This window comes from Uranotaenia lowii, unplaced genomic scaffold (assembly GCF_029784155.1).
Source record: "Uranotaenia lowii strain MFRU-FL unplaced genomic scaffold, ASM2978415v1 HiC_scaffold_297, whole genome shotgun sequence".
NCBI lineage: Eukaryota > Metazoa > Arthropoda > Insecta > Diptera > Culicidae > Uranotaenia > Uranotaenia lowii.
Window position 1 is genome coordinate 21,029 of NW_026598198.1, and position 17,133 is coordinate 38,161.

Genomic DNA, 17,133 nt, shown 5'->3' on the forward strand with positions numbered 1-17,133 from the left:
AATATCCTAAACTGTCAGAAACAAGTCAAAAAGCGACCATAACAAAACGCACCGGAGCCTGAGCTCATTTTTGAGTTATCCGGTTTGCAAACTGGAAACGGAAATCACAACTATAATTTGGGAACCTTTGAAACTGCCAAAGTACCAAATACAGGCTTATCAGTCAAAGTTTCTTATAGTTTGTACTATAAAACGAACAATTAAAATTAAGAAGAAACAAATTAACAACAGATTTCACGTTTGCAATGCTGGATTTCCTTAAAATTTAATTCTTAAATTTAATCGCAACCAAAAAGTGAGGCAGTTCTTAAATCAAAACATGAGTATTGAAATCTTTTCGTGTAAACTTTCAATCGATAGCAGCGACCCTGGCGGTCAATAGCAGAAACCAACGATAAAATTAGTACAATTTTTAGTACAACCGAATATCGAAAATGCATTTCCAATCAGAATTATCTACCTCTACGGGTAGCAGATAAAGTAGAAACGGAAGGATTTATTTTTAGAATCCTGTGCAATCTAAAAATAAATTGAAAGCCGCATTGTCGACGAACTAGAAATTGTGAATAATAATTATTGTATTTTTCACAAATTGGACTTCTTAAGGTAAGCCAATTCATTAATTTGAATATGTAATTAACAGTTTGATACATAGCATGAATCAGAATAAAAGTTAAGGAGCGGAATGCATAATCTGAACTTAAAATTCGATATTCAGAATGAGAATTCCATCAGAATATTAAATCAGATCAGAAATTCAAAATTACACCGGATTCAACATTCGAAACATATGTATTTAAAATAAGTTTCAAAAATTTCAGTCCAAAAAGGATAGTTGGGAAGAATGACAGCTTGCTGTTAAATTCATTAAGAAAAAAAATGTTCAGTCCAAAACAAAAAATTACATTTTTTTATTTGAAACTGCGATTTCCAATTTCAAAATTCAGAATCCAATATTAGAATTCAGAATCGTAATTTGAATACAAAAACAAGCAACCAGAAATTTAAAGAGGAAACTTAAAATCAAAAAGCTATAAGTGTTGAAATTAGAAATAATATATCAAAAAGCAAAAGTCGGATAGTAGATAAATAAGTATTAAAATATCAGAAAATAAGAAAAAGAAAACAAAAATCCCTAAAAATAAAAATTTGGATATTAAAAAATTGAATTCGGAGTTCAAAAGTCATGATTTGATATAACAATTAAGCAATCATCAATAAAGAAATCAAAAGTGAAAACTATGAATTCAGAAACCAAAAACCAGTAATCAGAAATAGAAAATTAAAATTGAAATTATACATCACATCACACACAGAAATCAAGAAAAGGTAATAAGAAATAAAAAAGTAAAAGGAGAATGTAAAAAAAAAAACAAAATTTGGAATCAGTATACAGACTCAGAGTTAAAAAACCAAATATCAGTATATCATCGAAATACTGGAATTTGAAAAAAAAAAGGAATCCAATCAGGAATCAGAAATCGGAAAACATTAAAAAAACAGAAAATAGAAATAAAAAATCAAAATTCAGAAATCAGAAATTTGAAATCATTAAATGGAATTCCAAAAACCAAGAAGTAGGTAGGTAATAAAAAAATTGAAATGTGAATTCAGGATCAGAATTCAAATCTCTAATTCAGAGTGAGAATTTGAAATCACAATTTTAAATTAACATTTAGAAATCACAGTTCTTTTAAATTTTATAAAACAAATTTATTTACATTTCTTCTAAAAACCCGAATATTAACAACATAATAATGATAATAATAGAAAGCAAATGGAAAATTTATCAATGAATTTTTAATACAGAAAACTGACTTTTGCTCGTTAAAACCTTCGGTATGAGCTGTTTCAAATAAACGAATTATAAAAAAAATAGAAAAATAAAAATCTCGATTTAAAAATTGACAGTCAAGACTTTTTTTGATTTCTTTAAAGAAATTTCATTAACAGATACATTATGAGCTTACGTTTCTAGATTAAGCTATGTTCTATCTGGAAAATTTAATCAGAAATCATAAATAAAAAACTCAACAAATGGATATCAGAAAGCAGAAAAACACAAAAACCCAGGATAAACCCAGGAAGAAAAACCAAAATAAAAAACACAGAAAAAAAAACAGTAAAAAATGAAAAAAAAATCTAGGAAAACAGAAAATACAGAAAAGAAACTGAAATAACAGAAAAATTTAAACAAAAAAAGAAAACAGAAGTACAACAGCAACAAAAAAACAGGAGATGAACCAGCTGAAAGCTGATAATCTCTATAATAAAGACATTAAAAAACAAAAAAATGTAACAGAAAACAAAAAAAAATTCAGAAAAATAGAAAAAAAACAAAAAAAAAATAGAAAATAAAAAACATGTAACTAAAATAAGAAAAAAATTAAATAAACAGGAGAATGGAAAATCAAAAACCAAAGAAAAAGAAAAAAAATAGAAAAAGGAGAAGAAAAAAAACAGAAAAAAAAAGAAAAAGAACAGAAACGCCAGACTGAAAACAATGAACAGAAAATAAAAAAAAAACACAAAAAAAGAAAAAAGAGGACACACAAAAAAAACAGATAAAACCATAAAAAAAATTCAAAAAAACTGAAAATATTCTGTATTTTCAGTTTTTTTTCTAGATTTTTTTTTAATTCTGTTTTTTTCTCGGTTGTATCTGTTTTTTTTTTCTTTTTTTTCCTCTTTTTTTCTTTTTTTATTGGTTTTGTGTTTATTGTTTAAAAAAAACAAAAAAACAGAAACAATAACAGAAAAAAACAGAAAAATTAAAAAAAAAACAGAAATAACAGAAAACATAAAAAAAACATTAAAAAGAAAAATAGAAAAACAAAAAAAAGGAAACAAAAAACAGTAGAAATAGGAAAAAAAAAAGTAACTATCAAAAAAACTTGAAAATCGAAAACCGGATGAAAGGGAAAAATAACAACAAACAGAGCAAAAAAAGAACAAGAAACACCAGAAAAAAAAACAAAGAGAACAGAATAAACAGATAAAAAACAGAAAAGCAAACTGAGAAACAGCGTATCATTTTTTTTTCATTCCTTTATTTTTTTTAAAGTCGTTATCTCTGGAATGAATACAAAATTTAAAAAAAAAATTAGATGCAGTTTTAATTATGAATTTGATTTCTTATTGTAGGAATTTCAAATTTGATAAAAGCTTGCAATTTTGATTCTTGTTTTTTTAACCTCTTTTTATTATGTACATACTTATATTAATTAGTAAGAAAGATTTTTAGTCTCACTTCTGATTGAGTTTTCAGATTCAGTATTTATTATTTTTTCTTTATTTTAAGAGACTTTCCGCCTTTGGCTGGTTCGTCTCTGGAAGAAGTTTATTATAGTTTACATGTCATCAAACAAATAAGATTCTTTGAGGAAACAAAGTAGTTTTTCCTCTTCTACTTCGTCATTTGAAAGGATATTCCTTATGGACACGCCAATCTGGTATGCCTGTGTTCAGGACATTCGATGACTATGTGTTCCACTGTTTGCCTCACGTTGCATAAATCACACATCCTTGCAGGTTCCCCGGAAACATAATGCCGATGAGTATACCTCATGTGCCCAACCCGAAGCCTCGATAACAGTACTTGTTCTTTTCTACTAGATCGATCTTTCCATTTCCTTGGATACCCTTTGATTTTCGCTAGGTTCAGGTTCCTATGTGTTCTCCATTCCGATATCCATGCGTCCCAAATTTAAGACTTAAGCCAGTAAGAGAGATCTGTCTTCGGAATTCCAACGTCATATTGCTCTTCGTTTCGTCCTATGGCTGCTAATTTGTCCGCTTCAGTGCCCGGGGATCCAACAAAAGATGAAATTGTCGGATGTTGTCTGTTGGATATGTTGTATCCAGGGGTGACGAGGATTTTGTATGGCAAGTAACACACTTGCTGAATCTGAAAAAATCACGAAGCTCCCTGTAAAACTAATGTGGTGTAAAGCCAACGTTATCGCCGCAGCTTCTGCTGAAGAAACTGATACCAACTTTGTCCGCTAGTTTAGACCTATCTGTATAAAGTTTTTCGTGATTTTGAAATTTTGTGGCCACAATCGCATTGAAACATGCTAATATTTTCATTTGGTTGTCTCCTGCACGAACGTTTTTCTTTATTTCCCAGTTCACTTTCGATATATAACTGTTCCATCGCCGGTCCCCTAATCTAATCACCTGTGTTGGATAAGTGAAGTTTAGTGTATTTTCTAAATATATTTCTGGCCATACTGCAGAGGGATACATTTTTGTTCGTCTTTTCAGCTATGTTTATAGCTTTTTTAACAGTAGAAAGATCAGCTATCAAATGGAATGGAAGAACTCCAGCTTCTGCGCAACTAGCTAAAGCGGGGGAACTTGGAAGCAGTCCGCTGGCATGTTGTATGATTTTGTTATAGGTTGGAAGGAATGACAAGTTGTTTCTAGTCCATAAAGGAGTGTCTAAAGCATGGATCATCAGAAATCTGGACGCACTGTTTATTATACCATAGCGGCCTAGTTGTCGGATCTGAAATTTGACAGTACTTTGTTCGGAAATGTTTCCTCTATCAGTGCTGAAAATTTCATTACGATTCGTTTTGTCCCAAAAAAGTTCCACGTGATAGAAGCCGCGAGACGAAAATTAATTTTGGACACCCACGTTCAAAAACCCGATGTGGTCTGGAATCGCGAAATCTAATTTGAGGAGGCTTCCTGACCAAAAATTTTACAAAGCCACTGTTTGGAGTGATGTCCCCATCAAGTTCAAATTCGTTTTTGCCAATAACTTTGCAGAAAAGTGTTTGATCTGGCAAGATATTTGGAGCTGCGGTCGATAAACCCCGGTTTTTTGTGAAAAACAAGACTATGGAGTCCGAAATGTACAAGGAGGAGTGCCTGAAAAATGTTTTTTTCCTTTTGTTAGATCTCACAAAGAACCAGTAAAGTTTTTGCTAGATTTAGCTAGCTGCCACTACAGCGGAGAGGTACTACAGTGGTATCGGGCCAACTGGTGGATTTTGTCGAAAAGGACGTCAACCCACCCAACTGCCCTCAATTCCGCCCTATCGAAAAATTTTGAGCAATTATTAATCAGAAGATGAAGAAGAATGGTACGACGACTCGGGATGCAACATGAATGAGGATGAAGAGATTGTGGAACAAAATGGCCGCTGAGGTCAGCGAATAGGGTGTCCAAACTTAGATGAGTGGTTCTCGACAAAAAGTACGAAATTTCATCAAAACAACATCGGAATAATTTTTTTATTATTTTTCCTTAAAAGTGCAGTAAAAACACTACAATTTGAGCACAAAACATTTTTATTTCGTTTACATAGCTCCGAGATAGACCCTTTTTAATGCGTCCAGATTTGTAGTGATCCATGCTTTATGCTATTTCCAACATTTAAAATTGTGTTGCGGTTGGATACAGTACGCTTTTTACTAATCATTTTAATGAGACGTAAACGGTTTTTTATGTCCTGTTTAACCTTTCTGCAATGTGAGTCAAAGTTGAAACGTCTGTCAAAGCTCGATTTTAAGCTTCCAGGGAATATGATTTTCAAGGCAAAAGTGGCTCCTGAGACATTTCTCTGGAGCCATCGTAAAATCCATAGATTTGGCCCATTTTGATATCTTGCTCACAGCTGTTTGTAGCTTTCTTCTATTAATTTTGATACTACGACCCGTTACAAATAATGTGACAGCGAGTACCGACCCCTGAGATACTCCATTTTCTTATTTTTTGATTGAAGAATATGATGTGCCTATGACGACTCGAAATGTGCGATCGGATAAAAAATTTTGTACAAATTTACCTATTTTTCCGCCGATCCTCATAAGATGAAATTTTTTCAAGATTCCTTCTTTCCATGTACGGTTGTATGCTTTTGATAAAAAAAGCATTGTTAATTATTTCTCCCAGATCTGCAAGGTATGTACTTGTTCCATATCCTCGGCGAAATGCATGCTGGCGTTTGTCCAACAGATCATTCTCTTCCAAAATAGTTACAAGTCTGCGATTCACCATTCGTTCCAAGATTTTGGAGGGGCAACAAGTAAGGCTGATAGGTCGAAAGTTATTGGGTTCCCGACTACTACATCCAGTTTTTGGTATAGGCACTACAAGGCTGGTTTTCCAAATAGCAGGAAAATCACCTTCATTCCACAGTCGGTTGAAAGCTGCGAAAAGAGCTGACTAAGCTGAAGGCGGGAGACGTTTTAGCATTGGATATCCAATAGAACAGGGACCGGCTGATCGCCCTTTAGAGTTTTGGAGAGCGAAAAGAAATTCATTCATTGAAAATGGTTGGTTTTAGTCTTCGTCGATGTAGTCCATGTGATGAAAGTTGCATTTGCTTCTGCACGTTCTTTTTGAGCTCGAAAACTGGAACTGTAGTTTCTAGTCGCTGTGAGTTATTCGAAATAATTTCCCAAACCTTCTACGATTTCGGAAGGATCGTCGGTATAGTGATTGTCAAGTTTGATAAAGAAGCCCTGTGCACTTTTTTCCATTTAAAGAATTCACCCTACTCCACAGTTCAGTACTTGAAGATTGTGTGTCGATTCCGTTTAAGAAATCTTCCCAACTCAGTTTTTTGCTTTCAAAAATGATTTTCCGGTAGTTATTCCGCGCAAGACAATATTCTCTGTGATACTCCTCGAATTTAGGATAATTTTGAGGTAATTTCTTAAAAGCACGTAAACTTTTCCGGCGGATTTTAACGAGGAGGGTAACCTCTTGTTCCACCATCGCGTGGCTTTTTTTGGTCTTTTTCCATCAGTTCTTGGAATGCTGTTTTGGCCGGCTTGGTAGAAGATATTATTAAGTTCTTCGATTCCATAGCATGTATTTGGTTTAAGTTGGTTTTACTATTGGCATTGACTATGCTTTACAATGATCTTTAATCGAAAAGTTAATAAGTTATGTATTATATGACCAGGCTGTAAAATCAAAACTCCCATTATTGGTTCTACATTAACAATATTATACTTAGATTCTTGGATATAACATGAAGTCAGCTTTGCTGCAAACACTCTACAAAGCACAAACAAAATAGTGTTTTTACCTGGTTTGATAAGTTCTTTTGTGTCCATGTTGTTAGAAGTGCGTGCTACCTCCATATGTAAGTGCAGTTATTCGACCATTGTTTGTTTTCGATGCAAAAAAAAAAGAGATTTATTGTCATTGTTTCTTTCATAACTCTTCAAGGAATTGTTGGCCCACTTTGGTGTCTTTAGTTGAAAGTTGAATCATAAATTGAGCTATACAATGGTATTTTTTGCAAAATATTCGGTGATGCAGACGTTACTTTTAGACGCGATTTAAAGTTTATTTACATTTTTTCATGTTGAAGGTCATTTATTAATTTGTTTTAAGTATGTTATTTGGAGAGCTGATAAAATTTTAATGCATTTTGATGTACTATTTTATAATTTCCGTTGAAAAATAACAGAGTTATGTAGCTTTAAAATATGATTATTTTTTATTTGCAAAAAAATATGAAAAAATACATGAATTTTTGAGTCGTAAAAATGAACCAAATTTTCAATTTTATAGAAGATCTGAAGACCCCCGGCGCAAACCCGTCAGATAATAAAAAAAAATCCCCACATGAGACTTTAGACATGAGACTTGAAACTTCTCATGTGACTTCTCATGTCTCATGTCTCAAGTCTCACGTATCTTGTCTCTTGTGTCAGGTCTCAGGTCTCAGGTCTCAGGTCTGAGGTCTCATGTCCCAGGTCTCCAAAAGATTCTAAGTGTTTTCCTTTGAAAAGGACTTAGCATATTTTCTCTCAAATACCGCGTAGATTCGGAAAACCGCGTTAAACAAGCCGTGTAAAAATAAACCGTGCAAAAAAAACCGCGAAAAAAACCTTACTGTACTTTCTAAAAAAATTCCAGAAAAGCTTAACTTATATTTTCATACAAAAAGATGATAATTCCGATTCGAGATGTATTTATAGCACACATCAGTGGTGCTCAATGAGTGAAATTTCTCATGTACCTTCTTCGATTTAACTCTAGTGACTTATTTAAAAAAAATCAAATAAAATTTGAAGGTTATTGTAAAAATACCACAACTGCCTAGTAACATATTGTTGTTCTCTAAATTGCATTTTATTTTAAAAGATTTTACATAATTCGCCTTCAAATGAAACGATTCACATTGATTCGCCTCCTAAGCACCACTGATTCAGGTTCCATAAAAATAGACATGCGCAGTTCGCACGCCTGCTTGTGTGCTAAAAATAGAAAACCCAAACATCAGGAATAAAATGCACCCGAGCAACTCTGTTTTATCGACATTTCCAATTGGATAAAAATATAACAATCTATTTTTGTACTCATCTCCAGGCGAGTTTAAACGATTGATTTTATTTAACAAATTGTAGAATTTTCAAACATTTTGTACAGATTTTTAATTAAGAGGGTAGTGGGTAACGTTTAATGTTTTAAAGTTTTTTTTTGTGAGTTCCCTGGATTTAAATACATATATGCAACTACAAGGACGTTTCTTTTCTGTTCCACCGGAAAGTTCCAAATACGGTTGGCTACAATTTTCCAGGTACATTTATTGTGAAGATAAAAAAAAATCTACTACAGCAATAAAGTGACCCTTAAGTGTATAATCGTCGCTCATAATTAGTTCTCTTACTACTTTAGATTTTTAAAGTTTAATTTTTTTGTTTTTTGTATAGTTTTTTTTTCTTTATTTTAGTTTAGATACTTGATTCATTCACTAGATATTTTTATACTTCACCTATATTTACACAAGTTTTAGTTTGTTCGCTCTTTTTTTTCGCTCTCTTCTAATAAGTAACCGGTCGACTATTTTTTGCGGTTTTAAATATTTTGTTTTTAAATTAAAAGAAGATAAAACGTACGAGTAGAACAAAATATCGTCAAGCCTTGAAAGAAAAGAATATGCGAGTGACGTAGAGTACGTGTGGTAAAACAATTTGGGATGATTTGCTAACGAGTTTGTGTTTTTTTTTGGTGAAACAAGCATAATGAGCATATATCATCCTACTGAAATAAATATATTTAGGTAGGTAACTTTTGAACAAGAGTTATGAAGTTAAATAAATTAAACTTTTCCTACCCAAAGGATGGGAGGAAAATATTTGGCTAACATTGAGGGATTCTCTTCTCTGTGTGCATCGATCTTGAGCGATGTATGTAAATTGCACAAACAATATTTAATTTACTATTCGCGGAAATCAAACCTAAAACAAACAGCTATAGCAATAATAGTAGTAAGTCTTACGGCTCGAGTTTGGATTTTTTGTTTAAATTAAAATCCTCTCGCTCTTAGAAGGCAGTCGATTGAAGTGAGGGGAAACGAAAAACAGCATAGAAAATAAACCAAAAAAGTAGGTAATAACAAAATGGCATTGTGAACAGTTTGATTTGAAGATGCTTTGTTTTTAACTTACTCTTATTGATCTAGATAATTACAGTATAGTTTGTTTAAAGGTAGGTCAATTCAACAAATTCAAGCACTTTGGGTATCTTTTTAGTGTTTCTTTTTGATAAAAAAAAAACTATCAGCTTGTTTGAGTCGATTTTTGAATTTCTTTGCCGTTGTCATTTGATAACACATGGATATTACACAATCAATTAATCGAGGTAAGAACAGCCGTTTTTTCTCGGTTCTATTGTTTGGTCCTAAACATCTGTAGCGATAATGTTTTACTTTTGTTCACATTCAAATTTTAAGTACACTACTATTGCAAACTCAACACGGTTTTTGTTTCATCAACAGAACTTTTGGCTAAAGTGAAAGTCTTACCAAAAGTTTGAATTTTGCATAGAAGTATCCACACACAATAGAGATTGCGTTTCAACAACTTTGGCTTCCAATAGCGAATACTCGATGAATTTAAAAATTTTCCGTTCGGATTTAATTCTGGGAAGAATAAAAACCTAAAATTTGCAAAAGTTTCGTCAATTGATTCGATTTTTAAATTTTACCATTATTTTTTGTAAATTGCTACGCAATTTTTTGTTACTCAGCTTAGAGCAGCACTTGTTATTGTGTGTGTGTGTATTTTTCATGTTTGTTTGCGGAATGTTGCTTGCAGTTAACGTGTTGCTTGAGTTTTTCGTCAATTCTTTACCATATCTAAAAAAGGCAATCCAACATTTTCATTTTGGCAAATTTCAATTTAAAGCAATTGACGTTTGTCTTTCCATTGTTCTGTTCTTTTGTTTGTTTTTAAACTTTAAATTTTTACAAAAAAAACAATCAATTTTGTTTTGAATTTTTGTTGTTATTTTTATTTATTTGGCTCATTGCAATTAGTAATGCCTTCCATTCCCAGTCATGCAATTGCACATATATTTTGCGATGGTGCGTAAGTGTTTTGATTTGTTTTTTTTTTTGTTTTGTTTGTGTGAATTGTTTCATCATCACAAGCTTTGGTCTTCTGGGTTTGTCCTTTACCTTTGTCCTTATTTGTTTTCATTTTTTTAGAAGATAATTGGCTGTTTTTGGGAAATAGGAAATGGGAAATTGAAACCTATTTGTTGTATGCATACATGATGAATTTGAGTGTTTTTAAAGTTAATTTACACAGTTATTAGAAACAAACTGTCAAACCTATGGCAATCTTAAGATGGCAGCTTGTAGAATTATTTTTGTTTGGTGAAGAAGTTAGGGCCAATTTTGGTGTTCGATCAAATTGATAGACTCTCTATGTTTTTTTTCTGTATGCATACAACGAAACCTAAAATGTTTGTCCGTGTTGCACAACTTGTTGTGTTGTTGTTTTGGAAATTGCAATTTGTTTTGTTTCTTCCCTTCGAATCGCCTCGACTTTTCCATAGGCTGTACGATTTCAATTTTTTTTTTAATTTTAACTCTACGTTTTTTGTTTATTACCACTAGCTTATTTCTTCTTAGCTTTAATATCACAGATTATGTTTACTATAAATTTTCTTTTCAAATTTGTGTTTAGTCGCCAATACATGTTATCATTATTTTTTCCGCTGGAACGGGCGCTTATGTGCAGTGAACAGTCAAATGATGGTGGTAAATGGTCGAAACAAAAAAACTAATCTAACTTTTGACGGATTTAAATGCTAAAGAATTGTTAAAGTTCGGAAGTCGATAAAATATATTTTAGTAATGGAACGATCTCAGCGGTAGTTTAAGAGCTTTAATCGCATCTCTGCCTTCGATCAGAAAGTGAAATCTAAGCTAATAGATGAAAAAAGAAATTATTTGAAAACAAAAAAAACAGGACCATCATCTTTGAACTTCCATTCTCAGTTTAGGCACAGCGATACGCAATTTCGACTCATTGAACGCGATTTTTTTTTGTCTTCATCTACTTAGTACTCCACGCACAGCTCTCTTACGACTCTTATAAGTTTTGTCGAGAATCATCCAACCATGGTAATGTAAGTGACCAACTTTGCTGCGCGAAAGACGACGAGCTACCTAGCTAGCTAGCTTGCTTTGATTCACGATGATCATCATCATTAGGTCGTATTACCATGGATAACATCAACAACTGTGAGTGAGTGAGCAAGCGACCCGACGAACGAGTATCGATCTTTCCTTGCGCACTCTTTAGCGAGTGTTTCCCTTACACTTTCACTTACATTTGCCAGCAACTACGTAGTCGTCATCGTTTTCGCTTAGAAAAATTGGTAACGGCATTATTTGTAGCTGAAACTGGCTAAGCTCAATTGTTGTTGTTGTTGCTGTGCGTTCACGAAGTTCTGTATCGAATTCACCTGTTTTCACTTCTATTAGTTCTATTGTTTATTTGTGTCCTTTTGTGCTGATTTTCCACTATAAGAAGGCGTTAAAACACCAGAGGGACCAGTTCCTCTAGGATTGCTTTGACACAATTTAAACGATATTCAACTGTTTAGTACTACAGCTGCACATAAGCATGCGATGATCACCTGTGTTCTCGGTTGTTTGCAGATATGAAAATTGGCACTCGAAATGTTTGTTTTGTTTTGTATGTTAATGTTGTTCGTTGCCACGCCTAGTACCTACTAGTAATAATTTTGCTTTTTGGGAAACGGTAAGAAGTGTGGTATATAAGTTATCGAATAGTGTGTTTTGGGTTTTAATCTTTTTTGTTTTTGTTAAATAATGAAGCGTGGCGTCGTCGCCAGCGCCAATGTACTAATAAATTAAGATCAACGTCGTCTCGTCGGTCGGCTGCGGCTTTACGCAATTTTCTTGAAGGCGCTACTGTTACTTTCTAAGGTAAAATAATGGTTGTTGTTGTTGTTAGTATTGCTGAGGCTGCTGCAGTGATAATTCCCTGTCCAGGCTGCTGCAGCATTGGTGGTGAACCATCGACATGGCTGAGGTTGCGACCAGTAGTGGTGGCCGTGGAATTGTTGCTGCTGCTGCTGCTGTTCATGACAGGGAATCTGAGCGGTGACCTACTTTCAAGTCTCCAGCGAAGTAACTACCAAATTGTGGAATACGCTACCCGTCTCACCGGCCATCATCATCGCCGCCTGTCCGCACGAATCGATGTTACCGAGACCGATATTGCAGCTGGACCCACCTGGACCGTTCATTGTGTTTCCGGCTGCGGCACCTATCCGCAGTGCGTCCATAATCACTTCGAAGTCTTTCTGGTGATGATGGTGGTGATTTTGGCTCGAAAGCTCAAGCGCCACGTTCAGGTCCGGTAGCGAGTGAAAGGGATGATGGTTGTGAAGCTGGAGGTGGCTGCTGTGGTGATGATGATGATGATGATGATGGTGATGACTGCTGCCGTCGAGGAGATCTACTTTGGTGCGTTTAATATCGATGGAAGGCGACAGAGATACTGGCACTGAAGGCGTTACGTTGTTGGAGCCCAACAGGTGAGATGGGTAGTCGTCAATACCGGTAAGTGGGCGATGGCTTGGAAGATAAAACTGCGACAGCGCTTCTCGCACCAGCCGATCGTTGTCATCGTCATCCATCTGGGAGAATTTGCGTTTCCGAGAAACCTGTTCCAGTTTCTCCGCGTTCTGGGTTATTTCTGGATCCACCAGGGGCATAGCGGCATCCAGAGCGCAAAGTTCTCGGTCCAACGTCTCCAGATCAGTCTCCACTGAGGTTGTTCGCTTTGGCGTCTTGGTTACTTCATTGTTGTTGTTAAAGCTATTACTGTCATTGTTCTTACTCTCGCTTTTGAGCTGGTAGTTGCTATTGTTACGGTTTTCATTGTTTTTATTATTTACGTTGTTGTTATTGTTGTTTGCACTATCATTGTTCTTTAAATCATTATCAGACCTGGAGAAAAAAATCAAAATCAATATTCAGTACAATCGCTGGCGGCAGTGTCGAGTGTAGCTATGTAAGGACCTTATTAAGATAGTGAATGAACGATAACTGAATTGTAACACTGAAACCTGCGTTGTTACTTAATTTCTAACGATTTCAAATGTGCAATCCCACCGCAGTAGACCGCTTCGGGATAGTTGCTAGCTCATTGACGTCAAACTATACGTAAAGTACCTGAATACGCGCGACACGAAAAGTATAACATTTCCAGCCAAGGGCTGTTGCTCTGGTGATAAGAAGCTGGGAATCGCTCTGCTAACCTAATCACAAGGAAGGAAAAATGATAACCAATTTTGCGCTACCGCCGATTGCTCTAGGCTCTCCCTAAAATCCGCGTCCCACCTACATTCAAACGACGGACGCAACGACGATATTCCGGGGGCACTGACAAAAGCTATTTTAAACTCTACTTGGCTCTTTACTCATCTACTTTCGCTGACTATTTTTAGCGGTGGAAGCGCGCAAACGAACGTCCATCGACGCCCCAATCGCTTGCTATATCGGTTAATTCGAATCACTGGTGCTGCTATTTTTTTGCCCACTTCTTCTAGCTAGCTAGGTATCTATAATGTAGGTATAATTTTCCTCAGTCAGTACCACATAAGTGCGACCGAGACGCGCGCGTTCGGAATCAATCATGCACTATTTTCGTAACGAAACGAAATGAAAAACTCTCACTCTCACTTTTGCGCTACGAGCCAACCTCTGTTTGACTGTATCGCAAATGAAATGCTTTGTTTGCTGCTAGCTACTTCTTTTATGCAGGAAGATTCACTACCTTCTTACCCTATGTGGGAAATAGGAACACAAGAAAAAATTGCAACGTGCCCTATCGAAATACTCGGATAACCCGAACCGAGAGTGATTTCCAAATCCAGTGTAGCTCATAGCTCATTTGACAGTTTTTCCCCACGTCGATTGAACCTCTACTACTACTTACTTGACGAGCTGATTCAGCATCAGATACTTGTTCTGCTTCTCGCGCCTGATGTCGTCGGTCAGCCGGGAGTAGGTGTTGTTGATGCACACCGAACGGCGCAGATTCCGCTCCGAGTCCTTGATGCGCTCGAGCTTGTGCACGCAGAGCTGCAGGATCCGCTTGCGGACCTCCCGCATCCGAAGCTGCGCCGAAATCATCGGAACCTTTGGTCGATTACGGCGGATCGGGGGCGAGGTGTGTGGTGGTCCGAAAATGTCCGAATCGTCATCGGCGTTGTTGTTGTTGTTGCTCTGATTGTTGTTGGTCGGCAGAGTCATATTTTTGTCACTTTGTTATTATTGATTTGGTTTGAGCTATATAGGCTACTAGGATGACCACACGAAGATGATCCGAGGCTTCGTACTTCTTTCAACTCTGGGGTTTATTGGATAAGCTTCTTCTATCTCTCGGTGGCAACGATTAATTCATATCTCGCTCCTCACTTCGCCTTCAATAGTGCTGCGGGGCTGCGCCGGCACGTCACTTCATGAACGTCGTCGTCCACTTGTGCGCTTGCAGCCCATAAATAGTTTCTCTTCTGTTAAATCACCACACTACACACATTCAGTCTCCGGCGAGATAGATTTCACAATGAACTAGGGTTTTTTTTTCTAATTCCTCCTTGTCTACTTTACGCTTCGACTACCAGCCGAGGGAGCTCGATGCAACTCTATTAGTTAGCTAGCGCGTTCAGTGTCAAACCGCAAGCTCGTTCGTCGCTCACACTCCAGAAGTTCTATGGTTCTCGCGCTTTGAGCGAGATGAAATTGTCACTTTTTAACTATTGGTCTATGATTAGCCTTGCCTCAAACCGCACACAAACAGCCAATATTTGGCCTTCGATTCAGGATAGCTTATGCTTCTTGTTCAAAAACCCTTTTTTTAGAAAATGATTCACTCACTTTTCGATCGGTTTGAATTCAAACCAAAACTATTGGAATTGGGTGATTTGGAGGTCCCAACTCAGCTGCTGCTCACCGATAATCAGGGAGGTGTTGGAGGGGCTCTCAATCAACTTTTTTGCTTGCTTCTCTCTACTTCTTCTACGCTTCGAACGGCAAATTCAAGCCTTTCCTTGCACAGCACCTTTTGTGCCGTGTTTCCTACTTCATCAGGTCGTTCGTGCACCGCGGCCACCGTCGTTTCTTCGTCTTTGCTTTCGCACACACTTCGGCAGCACTCGGTGGTAACGTTCGCGCGAGATACGACCTTGCCGTTAGCTGTTTCTTATTAACCGTTTCAAGACACCACACCGAACCGCAGAGATTTGTTACTCCTCAGCCAGCACTAGATGCCACTTTATTTTTTGTTTGTTGTTTCTCCTATTACACGTCGTTCTCTCGCCGCCGTTCGCACTTCTTGTTGTTGTAGAGTACGACGTACGCGTTTCACACTCTATGTTGCCAATTCGGGCTTTTAATCGTCCGTTCCATTCACACGCTTCACTCTATTTTCGGGAGAGCTGTTAAATATTTTGTAATTAAGATGTCTCTGGAGGCTTGTTGCCCCACACTTCCGCGTAAAATAAAAAAGCCTCAGAGGGGTTTCACTTTCACACCGGAATTTTTCTGCGATGCTTCTTCTCGTGTTTTGCACCGGTTTTCTGCTGTTGCACTTGTTTTACGAATCCTTGCACTGCACCCGTTGTCGTTGTAATCCTTTTTTAGACACTTTACATTGAGTGCTATCTAGTATTCCACGCTTTGTTATGTTTTTTTTTTTTGTATTTCACTTCCGTCGTTATTTAGTCCGGTTTGACAGTTTTTTTGGTAGCTATTTTCACTTCACAAATGTCAATTGTTTTGCTAAAAATTGGTTTGGTATTAGAGGAATTGTATATTCAATTGACACGCGACCTCGATTGGTGATGAAGGAGGAACACCGCTGGTTTGCGTGTTATTCGTTCACAGACTGATTTGAGACTAACGTCGGACCGACAAGACAAGACTAGCCGTGCCGTAGTACCAGGCCAGAGTGACTCGATGTTGTTCGTGCACGGCACGGTTGGCCTCCACAATTATTTTACAACAGCCGTTTCTCGCACTCTCTGCACTCTTCACTCCACTCATCATACAACACGGGCCGCACACCGTCACTCTCCTGCACCACAAATGCTGTGGGAGTGAGCGCCCGACCAGTGTCTTCCTTCGATCGCAGTTCCGTTCTCTCTCTCATATTCATCGATTATTCAGTGGCACACTCCGTCCTCCGATTCTGCTACCTAGTCGAGGCACGTTTTAATGTTGCTTTGTCTGCTAAACTTTGCAACTACCTTCTATACCTTGTGATCAGAAAAAAGAGCGAGAGTGGTCACTCTTTTCCATTCAAATAGAGCACTCAACAGTTTTTTGCATATTCCTTCATTTCATTGCGTTCACACGACTGACACTAAGTCACTCAGCACCATTCAGGAAAAACTGGCTCTGAGTGACCTGGGAGCTACGTCGAAGTCGCAGCAGAAGTCGTTGAAGCAGATGCGGGAGCAACTCAGCAAACGGGAAATCGCGTACATACGGCACCGTACCACACGGCGGCGCAGCGAAACCATCATCAATCAGCTGAGATGCAGACAAGTTTTCTTTTGTTTGGTTATGTAAAGTCTGTTGCTCTGTTTTCTGTAGGTACGTTTTCGTTGTCGTCGTCGTCGTTCTTGTTGTTGCTGCTTGCTTGGTTCGAATTCTCTCTACTAAACCGTTCGCGTGCGCTCTTCTTGTCCGTTCAAACGTTCGCTCGCCTTTCGGCGTAGATCTTCTGCTGATAGTCGTTAGGCGACGTTGTTGCAAAGTTTTGGGTCGGGAAATAATTCAAACTGTTGGAATGCAGAATGTAAATCGACTGTTGGACGACATTCTTTGT

General features: G+C 36.8%; 1 protein-coding gene across 1 annotated transcript; it reads right to left on the minus strand.

Annotated features, from left to right (window-relative positions):
- Positions 1 to 8,539: 8,539 nt before the first annotated feature.
- On the minus strand, positions 8,540 to 16,268 carry LOC129759867 (probable serine/threonine-protein kinase DDB_G0272282). Its single transcript, XM_055757413.1, has 2 exons — positions 14,239 to 16,268; positions 8,540 to 13,247 (listed from the first exon to the last, which is right to left on the minus strand). The coding sequence occupies exons 1-2, from the start codon at positions 14,553 to 14,555 to the stop codon at positions 12,407 to 12,409; spliced, it is 1,158 nt and encodes a 385-aa protein (XP_055613388.1). The 5' UTR covers positions 14,556 to 16,268; the 3' UTR covers positions 8,540 to 12,406.
- Positions 16,269 to 17,133: the final 865 nt, after the last annotated feature.

Coding starts and splice junctions, on each gene's coding strand:
- LOC129759867 (XM_055757413.1), bottom strand. CDS start 14,555: ATGACTCTGCCGACCAACAACAATCAGAGCAACAACAACAACAACGCC. Junction 13,248..14,238: donor ATGCTGAATCAGCTCGTCAA/GTAAGTAGTAGT, acceptor TTTTTTCTCCAG/GTCTGATAATGATTTAAAGA.